Source organism: Malaclemys terrapin, chromosome 7 (assembly GCF_027887155.1).
Source record: "Malaclemys terrapin pileata isolate rMalTer1 chromosome 7, rMalTer1.hap1, whole genome shotgun sequence".
Classification (NCBI taxonomy): Eukaryota; Metazoa; Chordata; order Testudines; family Emydidae; genus Malaclemys; species Malaclemys terrapin.
The window spans coordinates 74,039,666-74,059,431 of record NC_071511.1 but is presented as its reverse complement, the minus strand read 5'-3'; the positions used below and the strand labels follow the sequence as shown (position 1 = coordinate 74,059,431).

The following is a 19,766-nucleotide window of genomic DNA, read 5'->3' as shown; positions in this document are numbered from 1 at the left end:
TGTCATGTTAATCACAGACTAGATGACAGTAGAGGTGACTTGACTGACCAGTCTCTGGTGGCTTTATGTGAGAGCTCGATACTCGGGCAAGGTGAAGAAGGTGCATTGCATGCATTGTCAGTGGCACAGGTTAGTGGCTTCACAGGTGCATGCTATTAGCTAGCCTTATGCAGGTCAAGGAGCCATTCTGTGATTCCTTCTCGGTAAAGTGACACACATGTTGCCTTGAGGGGAGTGCAGGGTTTTTCCCCCTCTTGGGATGATTTCATTTCTCTTTGTTGTTTACATTTTCTATAAAAGGAAAGCCTCAGGCACTCAGGATCCCAGCTGTATTATCTTCATTGTGAAAAATAGTCTGCACTTTAATCAAAAGTGAGAGGTCTTTATTTCCTCCAATATGAGACACCATCAGAACCCTGATGAATTTGGCTCCCAGACTCATGCATTGCATGTGAGAGATTAGTTTATGTTCTCATTCTCAGCCTGCTGGGAAGAGAGATGGCAGGGAGAGCACAAAAGTCCTTCAGGGCAGTGGTTCTGAACCATGGGTCTGGCACCCCCTGGGGGGCTGTGAGCAGGTTTCAGGGGGTCTGCCAAGCAGGGCCAGCATTAAACTCTCTGGGGCCCAGGGCAGAAAGCCAAAGCCTCACTGCATGGGGCTGAAGCCCGAGGCCTTGAGCCCCACCACCTAGGGCTGAAGCTGAAGCCTGAGCAATGTAGCTTCGCAAGGGCCCCTGTGGCATGGGGCCCCGGGCAATTGCCCTTCTTGCTACCCTCTAACGCCGGCCCTGGCTTTTATGTGCAGAAAAACAGTTGTTGTGACACAGGTGAGGAGTGGAGTTTTTTATAGCATGTTGGCAGAAAGAGAGAGGTTGAGAACCCCTGCTTCAGGGTATCCAGAGCATACATGTACAAAGTCATGCTAAGCTTCAAGTTCAATTCAGACTATTGGCATGGCTTCTCTGAACCTCAGAAATAATGCTATGTGAAATCCTGGGCATCTTGGAAAAACTAACAGGAACGTGACATTACAAGAAACAGGAAGGGATGGCATGTTTATAAGTGATGGTGGCATGTAAGTGTGTGTCTGGTGGGATGTATGATATGAATATGTTAGCAGAAAAAGGAAGTTGGAGGGTGTATGATGGGATTCCCAGGCTCGCTGCTAAGTGTTCCCCAGTAGTTCCTGATAGACCAATAGGGAAACTTACGAAGAGCCTCTAATGACCACACAAGATACTTGAATATCATGGCCAGCAATACATCTATCTCCTGTATGTAGTGTCCCATGCATCAGTTCCCTTTAGGAGTTATATTTACAATATAGCTAGTTGCGAGAACACATTTTGCAAAATACTAATGCCTAAAAATACCTTCAGTGAGGCTTAAGTTCAGCGGTCCCTATCCCTTTAAACCTGAAGTGATGCTGTAATAAATATGCAGTGCTGAGATAAAAGACACAGCTGTGTTATTTGTGTCCACATCACTTCTATTACATGTTCCATTGTTCACATGACAGCACATGAAAATCCTACTAAGTTGGAAAGTGAGTCATCAAAGAAACAAATAAAAGTAAAGTTGGTGGCACTTCGTTCTTTGCTTTAGTGTTACAGACTCCGAACTAAATCTCCTAAGTACTAGTAAACTGAACTGATTCAATTCTATGTGTGTCTGTCTGTATATGCACCTTTCTCAAATTTAAAGTGAAAAATGAAGTGCTATTTATCTACAGTTACCATTTTTACTTATTTTACTACTTTTAAATGAAAAGATTATGTATTGGTAATAACAATATCAATGAACTGACACTGTTGCATGGTAAGTAGTGCACTGAGTTCCATAGTGGTTTGGTCTTTAAATTGCTTAGTTCTCTTCCCCTTTCTAGAATTTGAACTTTGATCCCTTTTTTCTTTCCTTGTTAACTTTTAGATCTCTGGGTATTATTCAGGCTGTCAGTCAATGAATGCAAAAGTACTTGCTTACAGTTTGTGTTCAATCTGTAGTGGGTTAAGATTGAGTTTCCTCGTGCAGAACCTTCACCATGTACTTTGAGCCATGCTGTGATGCTTGTTGTCTTGTTCATACCTCATTTCTTGGAACTGCAAAAGATAGGTTAAAGGTTGGCAGAAACTGATTTCTTGGCCTTGGCAGGTTCAGAGATCCCTAAATCAAGGGTGGAGATGATGCATTCTTTTCACAGTACCTGGCCTTGAGAGAAACTCTGATTTATAAACCATCTGGTTCAAATCTGAAGTTATTGGTAGGACTTTTGTTACTAATAGCAAAGCCAGGGGCAATTCACCTCCTAACATTAAAATGAGACCCTAAGATGTTTTCCCCTGTGGGCTTCCAGGTCAAATGTAACATAGATAAGCTGTTTGATGGCAGGTGTAAAATAAATTGATAATCTCAGTGAATATCCCCATCTTGTAAACTAATTGGCATTCTAGTTGGCAGTCTCAAAAGCCAAGGACTGAATGTGTGTTTAATGCAATTATAGCCCAGCTTCTGTTGCATCTCTGATAAACACGTATGTTATTCCTTCAATCTGGATTTTCTTCAATCTGTATAATTACTTCTGATTTTTGCTGCTACTGCTATTTTTAGGCAATGGGAACAGTAATTTATTGTATTGCCCAGTGGTTGTATAAAAGCATTCTATTGGCTAAAAGGCTATTAATTATTTTATTTGTCATGATCTTACTTATAGACTTTCTAATTTTTACACTTTTAGGTTGTAGGAAGAGTTTCAAGGAATACAACTTTATGGACCTATCATTGTTTTCAAAAGAATATAAAGAGAGATTTTAAGAGGAGAATTGCCAGAAGTACCTGGAATGAACTCAAATATAATATGTATTTTTGTGTTCCCAAAAATGCATTGGGCACACACACAAAAAAATAGTAGTAAGGGTATTGTCCAGTCCCTCCCTGAAAAAGCTTCCAGTTTTTAAATTTAGAAATTACATCAGTGAAGATCATAAAGTAAAAATTCATGAAGGTAGGACAAGGGTTATGGTGTGATGGGTTAACCTATGTATGCATCTTGAATCTGTTTAAAACTCTTTTTTTCTTGTATTGCCACATTTCATGGCAGAAGTGAGTTAAGATGAAATTAAAAAAACAAAACAAAAAAAACCTAAAGTAATAGGAACTTGGAACATAGTGAAGGTGCCATATTATTCCCCATGTTGAAGGTTTTCTGTCACGTGCAGCCTTCCATTGGAATATTGTACCGCTTGCTTGCATAGATACCAATCAATAGATGAGATTTGCTCCTTCATCTGATAAACATCTTGAAAACTCTGCCAATGTGCTTGTTAAATATGGATTTCTCCAAATGTGTGGTGTGCATTACAATCTGGCAATTCAAAATATTTTCCCTTTTCCCAAAGGGTAAGGTGTGTTACAGCCTGCTTAAACTTTCACTGTGTATTGTCTTGACCAGGACATACTGCCTCTTCAGCTTGTGCTTTTTGTCTCCCCGCCCCCTCTCACCAATTGACACACTGTAGGGCTTTATGGTTTGCATGAATCTGACTTGGACAAGGTTTTTCGGTTGCCTATAATCACCTTCATAGGAGGAGATGAGACTGCTCTTTCTTTACGAGAGATCATCAAGCGGCTGGAGGTCAGTGTGGTGATTTATCTTGTGTAACTGCTTTCGTTCAGATGGAAGTGAGCTGCTGTTGTCAGTTTGTATATTATGAAATTGGTCCATCCCACTTCAGTTGATAATAGGACACATAAGAGAATGTCAAATGGCATTAAAGGTGACCCTAGAGCAGTGGGTCTTAACCTGCAGCCCAATCAGCACAGAGCCCATGACACATCTCAGGGCCATACAGATAGTATTGGATGCAGCCCACATAATACATTGTGGGCTACATATGTGGTCCTCAATGGTAAATAGGTTGAGGACCACTGCCCTAGAGTTTTTATAAATGGTAGAAGCCGTCGTGTCATCTTTCAAATGCCCCAAATAATCAGAGTAATGGAGGAGGTGGTAGTGGGCCATGCAGCATAATACTAACATAGGCCCTATTCCTGCAAAGGGATTATGCTAGCCGATCGCTTTGCAGGATAAGGGCCCTTAAAACATTCCTTTGTGTTTTCTTTGGGTCTGTCAGAGACAAACTCCTTGTAGGCCACTAGCTTCCATTACATGTATTTCCCCAGGATGCATTGTGAGCTCGATCCTGCAGCCTTGACATCAGTGTGACTTTTTCCTGTGTAATGATTTTGAGATTGGGCCCTAAACTCACCTCAATACAGATTGGAAACGGCTTGTATGATAGTGGCTTCCCCCCCACTCTTGCATAGTTCATATTTTTTTCCCAATAGCTGATGTAATTATGCCGTATGAATTCAGTGAAACTCGAAATGTTTAACAAAATAATGCAGGAAGAACCCAAAATGAGAAAAAAGAACATTAGAAATGAATCAATACAGTGCCTGATCTTGCCGGATGCTCCTTTGAAGTACTGAATGCTCTCACCATTGGCTCTTCAGCACTTTGCAAGATCGGACTCATAGCACATACAGGGGCACTGTAGGGGATCCATTGTCATTTTCTACATTGCAGACTTGGAATGTATCTTTTCAGTTTGCTTTGTGCCTGTCTGTCTTATCTCCCTGCTATTTGTGTGGCAATTTTAAAAAATACCAGGCTTTTTAAATCTATTTGTATATCACATATTCATGAAACAAAACATGCTATAAAGGGGGAAAAATCATTTAATTGCAGAAGTTTGGATTGGCTTTGTCAACATTATCACAATCAGACTTTCTTGTATATTTGGATTTGGTGCTTTTTTTTTTCCTGTAAAAATCTCTGTATTTGGTGCTCCTATTAACTTCCTCTTTTATGTATAATATATTTGTCCAGTGAACATATCCTCTAAAATAATAGAAAACTTATAAATACACACAGTGCCAAACTAAGGAGTTACTTCCAAAATATGTTGATTTTTCCATTATCAAAGACAAAATTAGGTAACTTCCCTTACCCTTTCAGTGTGGTTGGAAATCTGAAACTGATTTCTAGCCTTGTAAGAATTGACAGCTATCAAACAATTTGCATGGGGCTTCATACATATCTTTTCACTGTCCTTATTACTTGATTTCAGGTGATTTTTTTTTTTAAACCCTTTGGATATATTTGATATATATGATAACCAATTTGAATTTTTTCCTGGAGCATCCAAAGCAATGACTGATTTTTTTTTTTTTTTTTTGTCAGTTAGATGAACTTCATCAATTAGTTTAGTGCATATATATTGACCTACTTTTAATGGTTATTACCAGGTGTGAAAAATCTTCCAGATTCCAATTGTCTGAAATATTAGTTTCTGTGTTGAAAGTTTGTGGGACTTGGGAACAGGCAAATTTAGGGTTTAGTAAAAGAACTGAATTGCTTACAGCCCCTAGGAAGAATTAATACAAAGAGGAGGGAAATTGCATTTTAATACAGGGAGGTGGTGGGAATGATAAAGTAAATAAACTATTTGCTTTAATTTTAAAATATCTGTTCTACTTCTCCCAATCCATGAACTCCCAAAATTGTAAGTTTCTGGACTTCATGTTTCACCTCCTAGAATACGTACTGTCAGCACATTGGACTGGAATTCATGTTCATCAATGACGTGGAGCAATGCCAGTGGATCCGGCAGAAGTTTGAAACTCCTGGTGTCATGAAATTTACAAATGAGGAAAAAAGGACATTGTTGGCTAGGCTGGTGCGCTCCATGAGGTATGTTGGGGTTTGTCCAGCAACATTTTGTTTTCTGTTTCTTTTGAGGGGAGGAAGGGATAGGTCACATTCTGGGATATTTCCATGGCTTTTGTAACACAGTTAGCAGCAAATTCACTGGTTTGTGTTGGAGGTTTGGGCAAATGTTTTAATAAACCAATCCATATAAATAGGTTAGCGTTCTTTTCAGACAAACTATGAAGAGTGGCTTTGAATGCTGTTGCTGAGCTTTCCCAGCCAGTCTTACCTTCTGATTGTCCACGATACTCTGTGTACTTTGCCCCACTCTGGTGCCCCAAAACTGAAAAGCCTTTGTAACTGGCCCTCTCAGAATTTCCCTGGTGTGAGGAGAATCCCCAGGTGGTGTGTAGAGTAGATGTGCTCATCCTGTATTGGACATAGGTGGCATGGCCAGGTTATCCCTGCAACCAACTGATGCTCTACTGCCAGAATGGCCCCTTGGGGTCAGGACAACCAGACATAACTTAGCGCAGTGTTTTTCAAACTGTGGGTTGCGACCCAGTACTGGGTCACAGCATGTAAGGCACTGGGTCATCTTGCTCTGGTCAGCACCGCCGACTGGGATGTTAAAAGTACCGTTGGCAGTGCTGCCCAGCCAAGGCAGGCTAGTGCCTACCTTTTCCGACACCGCGCTGTGCCCCGGAAGCGGCCAGCAGCGGATCTGGCTTCTAGGCAGGGGGGCCATGGGGCTCCACTTGCTGCCCCTGCCCTGAGCACCAGCTAATGGGAGCTGGGGAGGCAGTGCCTGTGGTCGAGAGTCGCACAGAGCCACTTGTGCACCTCCGCCTAGGAGACAGATCTGTTGCTGGCCGCTTCCGGGGCGCAGCGCGGTCCATGGTGCCAGGACAGGTGGGAAGCCTGCCTCTGCACCCCGGTTGCACTGCTGACCGGGAGCCACTGGAGGCAAGTCTGTGCCCCAATCCCCCACCCCAGCCCTGAGCCCCTCCAAACCTGGAACTCCTTCCTGCATACCAAACCCCCCCTTCTCAGCCCCACCCGAGAGCTTGAACCTCCAACCCAGAGCCCTGACCCCCTCCTGCACCCTGCCCCAGCCCTGAGCCCCCCAAACTCAGAGCCCCTCCTGCACCCCAAACCCCCCAGACCCACCCCAGAGCCTGCACCCCCAGACCAGAGCCCAGACCCCCTCCTGCACCCCAACCCCCTGTCCCAGAGCCCCCTCCCACACTCTGAACCCCTCATCCCCAGCCCCAGCCCAGAGCCTGCACCCCCAGCCCAGAGCCCTGACCCCCTCCTGCAACCCAACTCTTTGCCCCAGCCCTGAGCCCATCCCATATCCCAAACCCCTCATCCTCAGCTCCACTGGGTCGTGGGCATATACAATTTTCTTCAACTGGGTCCCCAGAAAAAAAGTTTGAAAACCACTAACTTAGCGCACTTCCCGGGCTTCAGAAAGCTGTACCAGGAGAGAACAGGATTTGGAAGCATAAAGGTAACTTAAAGGCATGTCTGTTTCGCCTCTTCTGAGCTATGCCAAATTCAGCTCTACCATGGCACTCTGTCTGAATCCACAGACTTTTTTCATCTCCTGTCTGTTTAGTGACCTGAATTTTAAGCAAGTTGAAGGAGGTGTCTAGTTCCCAGTACACTGAAATCCACATCTCAACAATCACTCCCCCCATTGGCACCCATGTTGACTGTGTCTGTGGCAAGGTCATAGAGTATGAAGGCCACCCTACCTTCTTGCATGAGGAGCGAGGCTTGCTGCCCATTCTCTACATGGTTATCCACAGGACAGGACTTCATTTCTCAGTGCTGGCCATCTGGCGACTTTGACAAACACTGCAGTCAGCACAAGATTGTGACACTGATTTAGAGAGTGATTAATGGGAATATGTTTCTTTACTAGATTGTTCCTCCTTTCCCCCCCCCCCCCCAAAAAAAAAAAGAGAGGGAGGGAGAGGCAGTCAAAAGCTATTACAAATGAAGTTTCAACAGAAGGTACTGAAGTTTTTGTCACTGTCTGTGGTGTTTGGCAATATTTTCAGTTGGGGAGACAGCAGTGCATCATTCTTGTCCAATTTTAAATGTTAATGAAACAAAGGAATTTTAGTCAGACACTTAATAGTCAGGTGAACATGGCATTTGAGTGACAGGTTGTTAAACAACTTGTCTGTGTGATGTTTCCTCATTTATCTTCCTGATGCAGAAATTTGCATTACTTCTGCCTGTGTAAGCTGTGGAGGGACCTGATTTTGGCCAACAGGAAGGAGCCAAACACTTTACTAAATTTGTTTTGTCTATGGAAAATACAGAAAGAAGTATTTAGATGAATTACTGTCCCAGCCAGCTGTGGACACAATTCCTACTGAAAAAGGTTGAAAGTGCTATATCTATTGCTGTGCAAAATCTGCTTCTTACTCTGAGTTTGCAGTCTTGTAGCTCGGGGCATTATCATGCTAAGAATCATATATATTTTTAAATGTTTATTCCTTCACTTGTTGCTAATATCACCTTAGATTTTAAAATTCAGTTTTAATAATCTAACGTCTTCTCATTTGTTTACCTGTAGATGTAGAAATAGCACCTAACTCAATTTTTTATTTTAGAAAATATGTCCATTGTATATCTCTGGAGACTCACACAAATGATAAACACAGGCAATGTTAGGCCCTGATTCTCCAGTCTGATTCATGTGGCCAGACTCTAATGGCTGCACGCCAGCTGGTGGGATCAAGGCCTTTCTAGGCATGTCTGTCTCTCTCCCGCCCTGCTTCTCATGTACAAGTTCCCTTGGTGTTTAGTTTCACAGTCTGGCAGGGAGGATGTGTAAATCTAATGAAAGCTGCTACTTTAAAAAAAAAAATACAACAAATCACTGTGTGTGTGTGTGTGTGTGTGTGTGTGTGAAATACATTTTTTGTGAAAGTTCAACCTGAATTTTAGCTAATTCAGGGAAAATTTTAGGTTATTAAAGTTTGTTTTGCATAGATTTTATATATATAATTATTGACAGATATTTTTTTTTTCCTTTGGTGAAACTTCAACTTTAACAACCTTGGCCTGAATTAACTGCCATTGTCCCTTGAAGGGTGTGATGAGACTACCAAATTGATTGTTTGGGAAGTTTCTGACTTGGCTGGTTCAAATATCCTGTGGCACCGGAGGTTACATCTAAGATGTCAGGCCCTAGGCAACATGTTCTTTTCTCTTCTTCAGAATATAGACTGGTCAGAATCTGATCAAAATACTAATAAAGCCATAGAATACCCTTCTGGTGGCAGTAACCAAGTCGTATGTTTCTTTAGATGTTACAGGCAGTTCTTCAGGTGAGGTGCACTGATACCTCCTTACTATCCACATACGAGCATACTGCCCTCTTGAACCGCCACAGAGGATTTGGTTTTCCAAATGCTATTTTAGAACCCAGATGTTACTGGGGAAGGGGAAGAGAAAGCTTTTGTTCTTATTTGAGTGATTGCTCATGTCCATTCCACATTAGATGTGTGCACACCGTGTGTACTGTGGTTGGAAATTTTCCCTCAGTGGTATCTGTTGGGCTGTCTCTAGCTCCTTCTGGTGCCGCATGCTTATGCACCAGTATAAGGGGCACTGTCAGCCCCGCACCCTCTCAGTTCCTTCTTACCAGCCATGACAATTGGTGGAACACCTCCTTGTGCTTTGGCAAGACATTATTCAGTAGTTTCTCTTTAGCATAGTTAATTAGTCATCTCACATGAGATGTCCATTTTCTTCCTTAAAGGATTAGAAAGACTTTACCTTCAAATTCATGAACCGATTCTGCCATGGGACCTAAATCTAGTCCTGTCAAGAGTCATGGGCCCTCCCTTTGAACTGCTAGCATTGTGCTCGCTGCTGTATCTCTCCTGGAAGGTTGCTTTCCTGGTGGCGTTACCTCAGCCAGAAGGGTCTCGGAAGTCAGGGCCATTACGTCAGAACGACCGTACACGGTATTCTTCAAGGACATGGTTCAACAGTGCTCTCACTTGGTATTTCTTTCAAAGGTAGTCTCGTAGTTCCATAGTAACCAGGCTATTTTCCTGCCAGTTTTCTTCCCAAAACCATGCAGGAATTCAGAGGAGGGGCATCTCCACTTGTTGGATGTTAGACATGCCCTAGCCTTCTACACTGAGATGACCAAGCTGTTCCGTAAATCCAGTCAGCTCTTCATGGTAATAGCAGATAGGATGAAAGGCCTACCAGTTTCAGCCCAGACAATCTCATCCTGGATAACCTCCTGTATTCGTGCATGCTACAAGTAGGCAGGCGTCCCACCTCCTGCCATCTTGACTGCCTACTCGACGAGAACTCAGGCCTCATCAGAGTTTCTGGCACAGGTCCCGATCCAAGACATCTGCAGAGCAGTGATCTAGTTGTCAGTGCATTCCTTCTTCTCCCACTATGCCATCACCCAACAGGCTCGAGATGACACCTGGGAGAGCAGTATTGCAATTCTCATGTCCATGAACTGCAAGCCCCCCTCCTTGGGTACCACTTCTGAGTCACTTAATGTGGAATGGAAATGAGCAATCACTCGAAGAAGAAAAAAACAGTTACTAACCTTCCCGTAACTGTTGTTCTTCAAGATTTATTGCTAATATCCATTCCACAACTCACCTCCTGCCTCTCTCTCTGAGAAGGAACCGAGAGGGTGAAGGGCCAGCAGTGCCCCTTATACTTGCACATAAGCATGTGGCACCAGAGGACGCTAAAGCCAGCCCAACAGATACCACTGAGGGAAATTTCTGGTGACAGTGCACGCAGCACGTGCACACCTAACATGGAATGGACATGAGCAACGCATCTCGAAGAACAACAGTTACGGAAAGGTTCGTAACCTTTTTTTTCTATATTCCCATGTGTGGATGAAGGGAGACAGGAAGGATAGGAGGTTGTGAGGAGACCCTTTTAATGTTATCAATTTGTGACTGTTCTATCACATGCAAGGCTTTAATACATGGTGAACACAACTTATCAGCCTTGTCCACCTACTGCCTGCCTGCTCGTGAACATTTCCAACTTATGTTTGGTAAGGAAACTAGGATACCCAGCTATTTCTAAACATATATAACCAGAATCTCCTTGACCCTGACGCAAGATGTCCCAATTGCAAATTTTGAATTTCAAAATTCAATTGCATTTTGAAATGTTGAAAATGCTTCCAAAGTCCGTGGCAATGTGCTCTGGTAAATACACTTGCTAACTGGAAGGGAAGGGGGAAGTTACCCTGTGCACTACTGGGTTAACATCAAGCCCCAAAAGGATGGAAAATCACTGATACAGCTGCCATTTTAATTCAACCCATTGTCTAGAGCAGGGGTCGGCAACCTATGGCACGCGAGCCAATTTTTAATGGCACGCCAAGGTCCCGGCCGCCAGTCCCGCTCAGCCCGCAGCTGGCCTGGATGGACGGAACCCCGGGCTGAGCGGGACCAGCGGCTGGAACCCTGGCTGTCAGGAGCCGGCGGACGGAACTCCAGACTGGCAGTGGGCTGAGCCACTCAGCCCACTGCCGCTCTGGGGTCCTGGCCGCCGGCCCTGCTCAGCCCGCCGCTGCTCTGGGGTTCTGGCTGCCGGCCCCTTGCCAGCCGGGGTCCTGGCCGCTGGGACCCTGGCTGGCAAGGGGCCAGCAGCCGGAACCTAAAAGTGAAAGTAAGGCGGAGCATGCACGCTCGGAGCCAGCCGATGCTGGGGCGCTCCGCTGCAGGTGGAGGCACGGCGCATGGTGCGCTCCCTGCTGGAGTCCTGCTGGCTGCTGGAACTCTACTGCAGGCTGGTGCTGGTGGCTCTGTGCACTGGACTAAGCAGCAGGCAGTCAGGCAAGTGAAAGGGGCCGGCGGGAGGCGCGGTGGAGGTGTCCGCGTCCTAGTCTGTCCTGCTGCCCTCTCTCGCCACTGTGGCTGGATACCAGGGCAGTGTAGGCATGTGCCATCCCTGCGGCATGCACAGCTGCGGCCCCTGGGGGGGAAGGGGAAGGGAGCGGCAGGCCAGGGGGTCTTCTGCCGCCGCCCCCCATATGCCTGCAGATGCAGTGCCCCCACACAGCTGGCCCGCAGCTCCCTTGGCAGGAACAGGAACAGCATGGAGCAGGGACTGATCCACCATCCAGGTAACCCGGCTGCAACCAGGACTGTCCCAGGCCAGCCCCAAGCTCCCGCCTCCCCCCGCCCCCTGGACTTCCCCACTAGACACACATCCCAACCCCCTGCCCTGAGCCCCTCATGCCACCCAACCCTGCCTCCTGCACCCCCCATGCTCCCAGCCCTGACTCCTGCATCATCCACATCCCCACTCCCTGCCTTGAGCCCCCGTACACCCCAACCCCCTGCCCTGAGTGCTCCCCACCACACCCACACATCCCCACCTCATGAGCTCCTGCACCCGAGGGGGGTTGCATTATGACAGTACCTGTAAGAAATTTAAGTTACTTTCACCCCTGCTGGAACCCCAGACCAGCAGCGGACTGAGTGGAGCCGGCGGTGGGCTGAGCGGCTCATTCCGCTGCTGGTCTGGGGTTCCGGCTGCCGGCCCCGCTCAGCCCACTGCCAGCCTGGGGTACCGGCAGCCAGCCCAGGGCTCTGCTCCTGGCCTCGACCCAGTGCTCTTCAGTCACCCTCTGCTGTAGCCCACATTGGAAAACTCAGCAAGGAAAAGCGAGGGCAAGGATCACACTAAACTGATAAGATCTGCATTTTAATTTTATTTTAAATGAAGCTCCTTAAATATTTTAAAAACCTTATTTACTTTAAATACAACAATAGTTTATTTATATATTATAGATTTATAGAGAGAGACCTTCTAAAAACGTTAAAATGTATTACCGGCACGCGAAACCTTAAATTACAGTGAACTTGGCACACCACTTCTGAAAGGTTGCCTACCCCTGGTCTAGAGGGCTTATGCTCAAGGAGCCAGACCCTCTACTTTTTGTAATCAATGTGGTTCCATTGATTTCAATGGTGCTATCAAATTTACATCAGTTCAGGATCTGTCCATTGTTCTTAAGGTTCTACACTGCCTTAGATCTAAACTGTTGGGTGAGCTTAGGAGAGTTTTCTGGCAACATTCCATTTCACTGCTGTTATGGCTTTTAAGTTTTAGATCAGAAGGGAGGTAATCTTCAGCATTATACTTGGAGCTGAGTATTAATGGACATTGTGACATTATTAGGCCTTGCATTACACTGATGATGTAACCACTAATGTTATTTCATGGAGATTTATTTTTCTTTGTGTTCAATATCTTTAGGCTTTATAAATGATCCTTTCAGCGTTTGTTAAAAGCCACTTTAACTGTGTGCAGTGCCTCTGGCCCTAACCCATTAAAAGATGGAACAACATAGAACTGTCAGTAAAGGACAGATTTTTATGTCTGTAGTTACTGATTCCTGAGGCATAGATTCCATTGTAGCAGTTCCTGGCAAATTACCAACTGTTACATCACTTATTCAGTGGCACAGCTCCTGAGACTAGGGTTTCCAAGATTTCCTTTGGAATTACATGTTTTCTGCTGCAAGTTTTTATGCTGCCATTTCCCTTAACTGTTTACTCATTGTTACTTCCAGAAGATATGGGACTCTCTTTTGTCTCCTCTTGGATTTGCAGGGTGGTTTACCCTTCTGACGTTCTGCCTGCTTGTGAGGCTTTCCCCATTGTAGTCAGTGGGAACTTCATGCATGTAGGGAGAGCAGACTAGAAAAGTCAAAATCTGACCTGAGATTTTTGCCGTAATTTCTGTGGTTTGATTTTGTTCATCATAATATTTTCCCAGTGTCAGGATCAATTCACAAAGTGCTGGTGAGAACTTTTAAAGGTGGGGCGGGGGGAAGAGAGAGAGAGATCCTTCCTCTTTTATAGACTTATTTTCCCCCAATAAAATTAGTGCTCTGAGAAATATGAGTATGTATTGAGAAGTCTCCTCTAAAATTACAGTGGGCATCTTATGTTACTTCTCCAAATGCCCTTCAGTTTTTTGTGTTTAAAAAAAAAAAAAAAAAAAAAAAATCACCATCTGATGCATTTCCTTAACTTATTGCTTTTCTCTCCCTATTTTGGCAAGATTTGAAGACTTCCTTGCCCGCAAGTGGTCCTCAGAGAAGCGCTTTGGTTTAGAAGGGTGTGAAGTAATGATTCCTGCTCTTAAAACCATCATTGACAAATCCAGCGAAATGGGGGTTGAATATGTAATAATGGGGATGCCTCACAGGTAACTGTTCATTTAAAATAAAAAAAGCAAATAATAATGGACTCATTTGCACAGTGTGGTATATGCTGCTTTAGGTTTCTGGCCCCTTTTAGAGACTGGGAATGTGATGTTATTAGGGAGGTTGGTAAAACAGGTTAGTTATCCCAGCTAAAAGATATATTGAGTATCAATATCACAGAATCCTAAGGGAGCTATCTCTCAGTGAGGGGCTAAAGCTTTCATCATGGGAGACTAGTCAAGTATCTGCTTTGAAATAGGAAGTGAGTCTGACAGGCATTCTACTTCATTCCCCACTGTGGAGAGCTTGGAATTGAGATGTGGGAAATTGGTACATCCTATCTATACTCTGGAAGGCAGTGCCAGGAATGGGGACACTATTGACGAATAAGATCTTAAACAGGCAGGGGCAGAGTCATTTAAAAAGGGGAAATGAACATCCTTTTATTTAAAAAGTGAGATGCACATTTGCTTCTGGGATTTCTTTGGTTCCCAGGTTTCAATCTGCTACAGGTGGCAATAGAATCAACTTTGAAAACACTTTAGTATTTGGAACATAGATGCTGAGCCACTGATTCTTGTTGAAAGGGTCGTCAGTTTTCTCAGGTGGGAGAAAGGGTCCTTATAATTCAGGGAACCTTAAAAGAAGGGGTAGGAAAAATTAGCAAACAATATATTATATTTATCATAGTAGGAGAAAGGGTTCATAACTATTCCATGCTATTTTCTCATAACCTTGTACTAGGAGCTACTTTTCATACTCACAGAATGTTATATTAATTTCATAAAACTGTGGGGATTTTTAAGCTAAGAATCAAGAAATGTAAAATGAAGGAGCTATACTGTGGTAGCAATAAGCCACTCTAGGGGGCGTTAGTTGGCTACTGGTGCTTTTTTTGGCCTTCTGCCTTGCAACATGACTGAAGCAAGAAACAATAGCCAATTAATACACAGCCCATTGTAGCTTATTGCTATAACCATTCATTAAAATATATTTTCAAAGGGTCATATCCTGCCTGCACTTCGGTGTGCGTGAGAGTAGCTCTGCATGTGTATCTGAAGGCAAAATATGGTACCTCCCTCCCCCCAAACAGCCAAAACAAGTAAAACTCCCCCAGTCTCTCATCTGTGATAATTGTCGAGTAATTGGTCTAGATAATAGCACTCTACTGATGGCATGTTAGGGTTGTGATAGAAACCCACAAAAGAAAAATCTCTAGCTTGCGATTAAATACCTAGGTACTATGGAGGGCCAATGGAGATGCAGTAGGGACACACTGGTGTGTGGTGTGGTTGGAGGATTAAGGGATAGTATTTTAGATGTTTAAAATACTTTTTTTTTTTTTAATTTCCAAAATTGTATGGTAAGATTTCATCAAAGAACCTTCTATTGTTGTTTAGAGGTAGGTTGAATGTACTGGCCAATGTCATCCGAAAGGAGTTGGAGCAGATCTTCTGTCAGTTTGATCCAAAACTTGAAGCAGCTGATGAGGTAACATGCAACTTTATTACTGATAGAGAATAAGTACTGAATTGTTCTGGATGTTCTTGTCCATGTAAATACACAGTACTAGGAACTATTAAAATGCATAATTTTGTTTTGTAAAGTGATCAGAATCAATGGGGTTCATTGGTAACTTTATTCTTTACAAAACACTATAGCACATCTTTCAAATGCAGAAAGATTCCTAGTCATTAACTCTAAACAGTGAATACGAGTCACAGGGTATCTCTCTAACACAGTTTGTTTTAGCTCCAACCATCTTCCTCTATTTTGCAGAGACAAGCATGTTGTCAGTGCTTAGTTAATATTAAGTGTTGTGTTCTGACCCTGAGGTATTAAAACAGAAACAAATGTTTAAAATTTGAAATTATTTTCAATAAAAATTACATGCAGCGTGACACGTAACAGCTAGCCAGATTCATTTTTCAGTATGAAGTGGAGATTTTAAATGTTGAATTGGAAGTAGTTTATATGGCTGGTGTACATGAACCTTGACTGTCTTTGTATGTTAGGGGTCTGGGGATGTAAAATATCATTTGGGAATGTACCATGAGAGGATCAACCGAGCAACAAATAAGAACATCACTCTGTCGCTTGTGGCTAACCCATCTCATTTGGAAGCAGTAAACCCTGTTGTTCAGGGGAAGACCAAAGCTGAGCAGTTTTACAGAGGGGATACAGAGGGGAAAAAGGTAAAATTACAAGCATGCTAGGATAACTTTTGCTGGTGTGTTTATGTTTTTCTAATAGCCCAATTTACAAAAGTTTTGAGCTGCAGAAGTGGGGGGTACTTCAAGACACTGAAACTTTTCTTTGTGTAATTGGATATGATGGCCTTTGAACTAAACTAATAATTTTAAATTAGCACAGGGTAAAACTTCCTAATTCTCTGACTGATTACCAGGTTGATTAACTTAGTTCCTGAACTTGGAAACCTCAGATAGGTTGTAACTTTCACTCAATTGGGAATCAAACAAAGCAGTCTGAATGCAGACAAGCATGCATGTTATGATTTCTTACATGTTTTTTTTTTTATTTGAATTGTGGTCCTTCCTAGGAAACCCAGTCATAGACCAGTGCTTATGGTGCTGTGCTGGGCATTGTAATAATACATAACAAAAAGTTCATGCCCTGAGGAACTGACAATTACACTTCTTGTTACCTAATGCTTTTTTTTTCATTCCTCCCTTATCTTAGGTCATGTCCATACTACTACATGGAGATGCTGCCTTTGCTGGACAGGGAGTGGTTTATGAAACCTTTCATCTCAGTGACCTCCCATCATACACCACAAATGGCACTATTCATGTTGTGGTCAATAACCAGGTGAAAAACAGAATATCTTAAGCAATTTGGGTCTAATGATTTCCCATATATTCCTTTTTTTTTATTCTTGTCATGATAGATTGTATATACCAGCCCTCTTCCATTGACTAGAATGATTATAGCCTGAAAATGGTCAGCACATCTGGCTGTGCTCAGCGTAGGAGACACGGATTTTGTGGAACCCCAATGAGCATGTAAAAATGATGCATTGTGTTAGATGAATTAAAGAAGAAATTACCTTCCAAAGTGAAAAGCCTATAATTACTGTCATGTAAATAACTATGTATTAAACTAAGACTTCAGGCATTCAAAACAAAAGCAAAAAAAAAAAAAAACCCCTTTCTTCCACATATTAACAGAAGCTTGTTTTTTCTTAGATTGGTTTCACCACAGATCCCCGAATGGCCCGCTCATCTCCATACCCTACAGATGTTGCCCGTGTGGTCAACGCACCCATATTCCATGTGAATGCTGATGACCCTGAAGCAGTGATGTATGTGTGCAATGTCGCTGTAGAATGGAGAAACACATTCAATAAAGATGTGGTTGTAGATTTAGTAAGTACTGGGTTAATCTTAACTCTTCACTTTGCATATTTTATGCTAGTCTTTTAAAATAAGTCAGTAATGTCAAATATGTTACTAAGTATTTATAAACATTGCTGCGCTCATTGCATTTATTGGCTTGAATGCGACACTTAAGCAGTTTTCCCTACGTTACATTACTACTTGTATTATAGTACTGCCTAGAGCAGGGGTTCTCAACCTTTTTCTTTCTGAACCCCACCCCCTACAACATGCTATAAAAACTCCATGGTCTACATGTGCCACAACAACTGTTTTTCTTCTTTTAAAAGCCAGGCCCAACATTAGGGGGTAGCAAGCAGGGCAATTGCCTGGGGTCCCATGCCACAGGGGCTCCCGTGAAGCTCAGTTGCTCAGGCTTCAGTCCCAGGCAGCGCAGCTCAGGGCTTCAGGTGGTGAGGCTCTGTGGCTTCATCCTGCTTGGTGGACCGTCTGAAACCTGTTTGCGGCTCCCAGGGTCTGTGGACCCTCAGTTGAGAAACGCTGGCCTAGAGGACCCAACCAGAACCAAAGCCCTGTTGTGCTAGATGCTGTACCCAAAATAAGAGGGAGCCCTTACCCCAAAGAGACTTATGTTGATTTTAATGTCTCTTTGAGCAACAACTTTAATGCCTTAAGCCTATAAATCTCTAGAAAGCAGGAAATGTTAAGGGATTAGTTTCATGTCTCTCATTATTGACAGATATGAATCTTCCCGGTGTAGGTTTGTTACCGAAGGAGAGGCCACAATGAAATGGATGAACCCATGTTCACCCAGCCCCTGATGTACAAGCAGATTCACAAGCAGGTGCCAGTGCTGAAGAAGTATGCTGACAAACTGATTGCAGATGGGACTGTAACACTACAGGAGTTTGAGGTACAGTATGTCAGCAGAACTAGAAGGCTGTTTGTGATGCTGTTTGCAGAAGGAAGTGACTGCATGCTGTTTCCTTAACTACTTTTTGCTTCACTACTTTGTTGCCTTCATTCTATGCCTTTTTCTGACTGTCTTGTTTTGTTTTACATAAAATAGAAAATAGTACTACTGGAGAAATGTGTGGCAGGAGATGAGCTTAATTTTTATTGCTTACCTGACATAAGGCTTAAAGATGGAGAAAAATTGATTATTGTCTCTAACTGGTGAAGCTGAGACACTTGTGTTGATATGCTATGTACATAGCTACTGTCAACCTAGGAGGACTGGAAATGCTGTGTAGTAATTAAAATAATACATGGTACCCAGAAAAACAGGTTCTCCTCAATTCTTAGACTGATACAGTGATAAGGTAGGGCTGTTAAGACTGTTTAATATTAGCTGTGTCAGTGCTTCAGCAGCCTTTGAAAATTGCAGATTAGTATGATTTAAAGAGCTTAAGTGGAGGGGAGATACAGGGAATCAGAATTCACCTCCCTGCCTTGGATCTGTGGGAACACCAATTCAGAGGTGTCTGAATATTCGTGATTATATCGACAGCATCTCTAATCATGGGAGCTTCTTGTTGGATCATCTTATGTAATTGGCAATTGTAGGCAATATGCTGATGTTTACTTAGAATAGGATAACAAACTCATTAGTTTTGTGCCTCAATTGTATTGAATCTGTTGCACTCAGAGTTCAGAGATAAGTCTGAACTACCATATAAAAATTAAATCTGCATTTTTTACTATATAGTTATTCCTATTAAACTGGCTAACTCTTTATATTGTACTTTTATGCTTGTGGAAGTGGACGTAGTAGTAGTAGCACTGTAAAGCAAGGCATTGCATGGGGATACGGTGTTCCAACTTTTTAGGAACGTAGAATTCTAGATTGAATCAAAGATCACTGAGTCTGGTATCCTGCCTTAGGCAAAAACTAATAGTTAATGAGATGGCCCAGACAAAAACTCTTAAAACATATTTGTCCATTTCTTAAAACAAAACCACCCTGCTATTTGGTTCTTTGGGCAGACTCTGCTGATGAAAGATCCAACACTAGAAGAGCAGGTGATATTCCAGGTCAGCATCAGAACAGTACACGTAATTTGTCATATGTATGAAGATTAAGGTTATCCAACTGGCTTCTGGTGTCACTACAGGGATCAGGACGGAATTCCCCATGCACCTATGTAGCTTAGCTGTATAACTGTCTAGGTGCATTATTTGTGAACTGTGGGAAGACTGGCTCAGAGCCACAAAGGTATTTAGGCTCCTAACCTCCATTAATTTCAGTGAAAGTTAAGAGCCTACACACCTTTGTGGCTCTGAGCCAGTCTTCCCACAGTACACAAATAATGCACCTAGACAGTTATACAGCTAAGCTACATAGGTGCATGGGGAATTCCGTCCTGATCCCTGTAGTGACACCAGAAGCCAGTTGGATAACCTTAATCTTCATACATATGACAAATTATGTGTGCTGTTCTGATGCTGACCTGGA

At 43.2% G+C, this 19,766-nt stretch overlaps 1 protein-coding gene across 2 annotated transcripts in view; it reads left to right on the top strand.

The window, feature by feature from the left end:
- OGDHL (oxoglutarate dehydrogenase L) overlaps window positions 1-19,766 on the top strand; it is a 116,581-nt gene that overhangs the window by 47,700 nt on the left and 49,115 nt on the right. For both annotated transcript variants that reach the window (XM_054036180.1, XM_054036181.1), the window contains exons 5-12: window positions 3,516-3,631; window positions 5,598-5,752; window positions 13,811-13,957; window positions 15,356-15,446; window positions 15,971-16,150; window positions 16,656-16,784; window positions 17,162-17,341; window positions 18,072-18,224. In XM_054036180.1, the coding sequence (XP_053892155.1) occupies window positions 3,516-3,631; window positions 5,598-5,752; window positions 13,811-13,957; window positions 15,356-15,446; window positions 15,971-16,150; window positions 16,656-16,784; window positions 17,162-17,341; window positions 18,072-18,224 (1,151 nt within the window). The remainder of the gene's footprint in view (window positions 1-3,515; window positions 3,632-5,597; window positions 5,753-13,810; window positions 13,958-15,355; window positions 15,447-15,970; window positions 16,151-16,655; window positions 16,785-17,161; window positions 17,342-18,071; window positions 18,225-19,766) is intronic.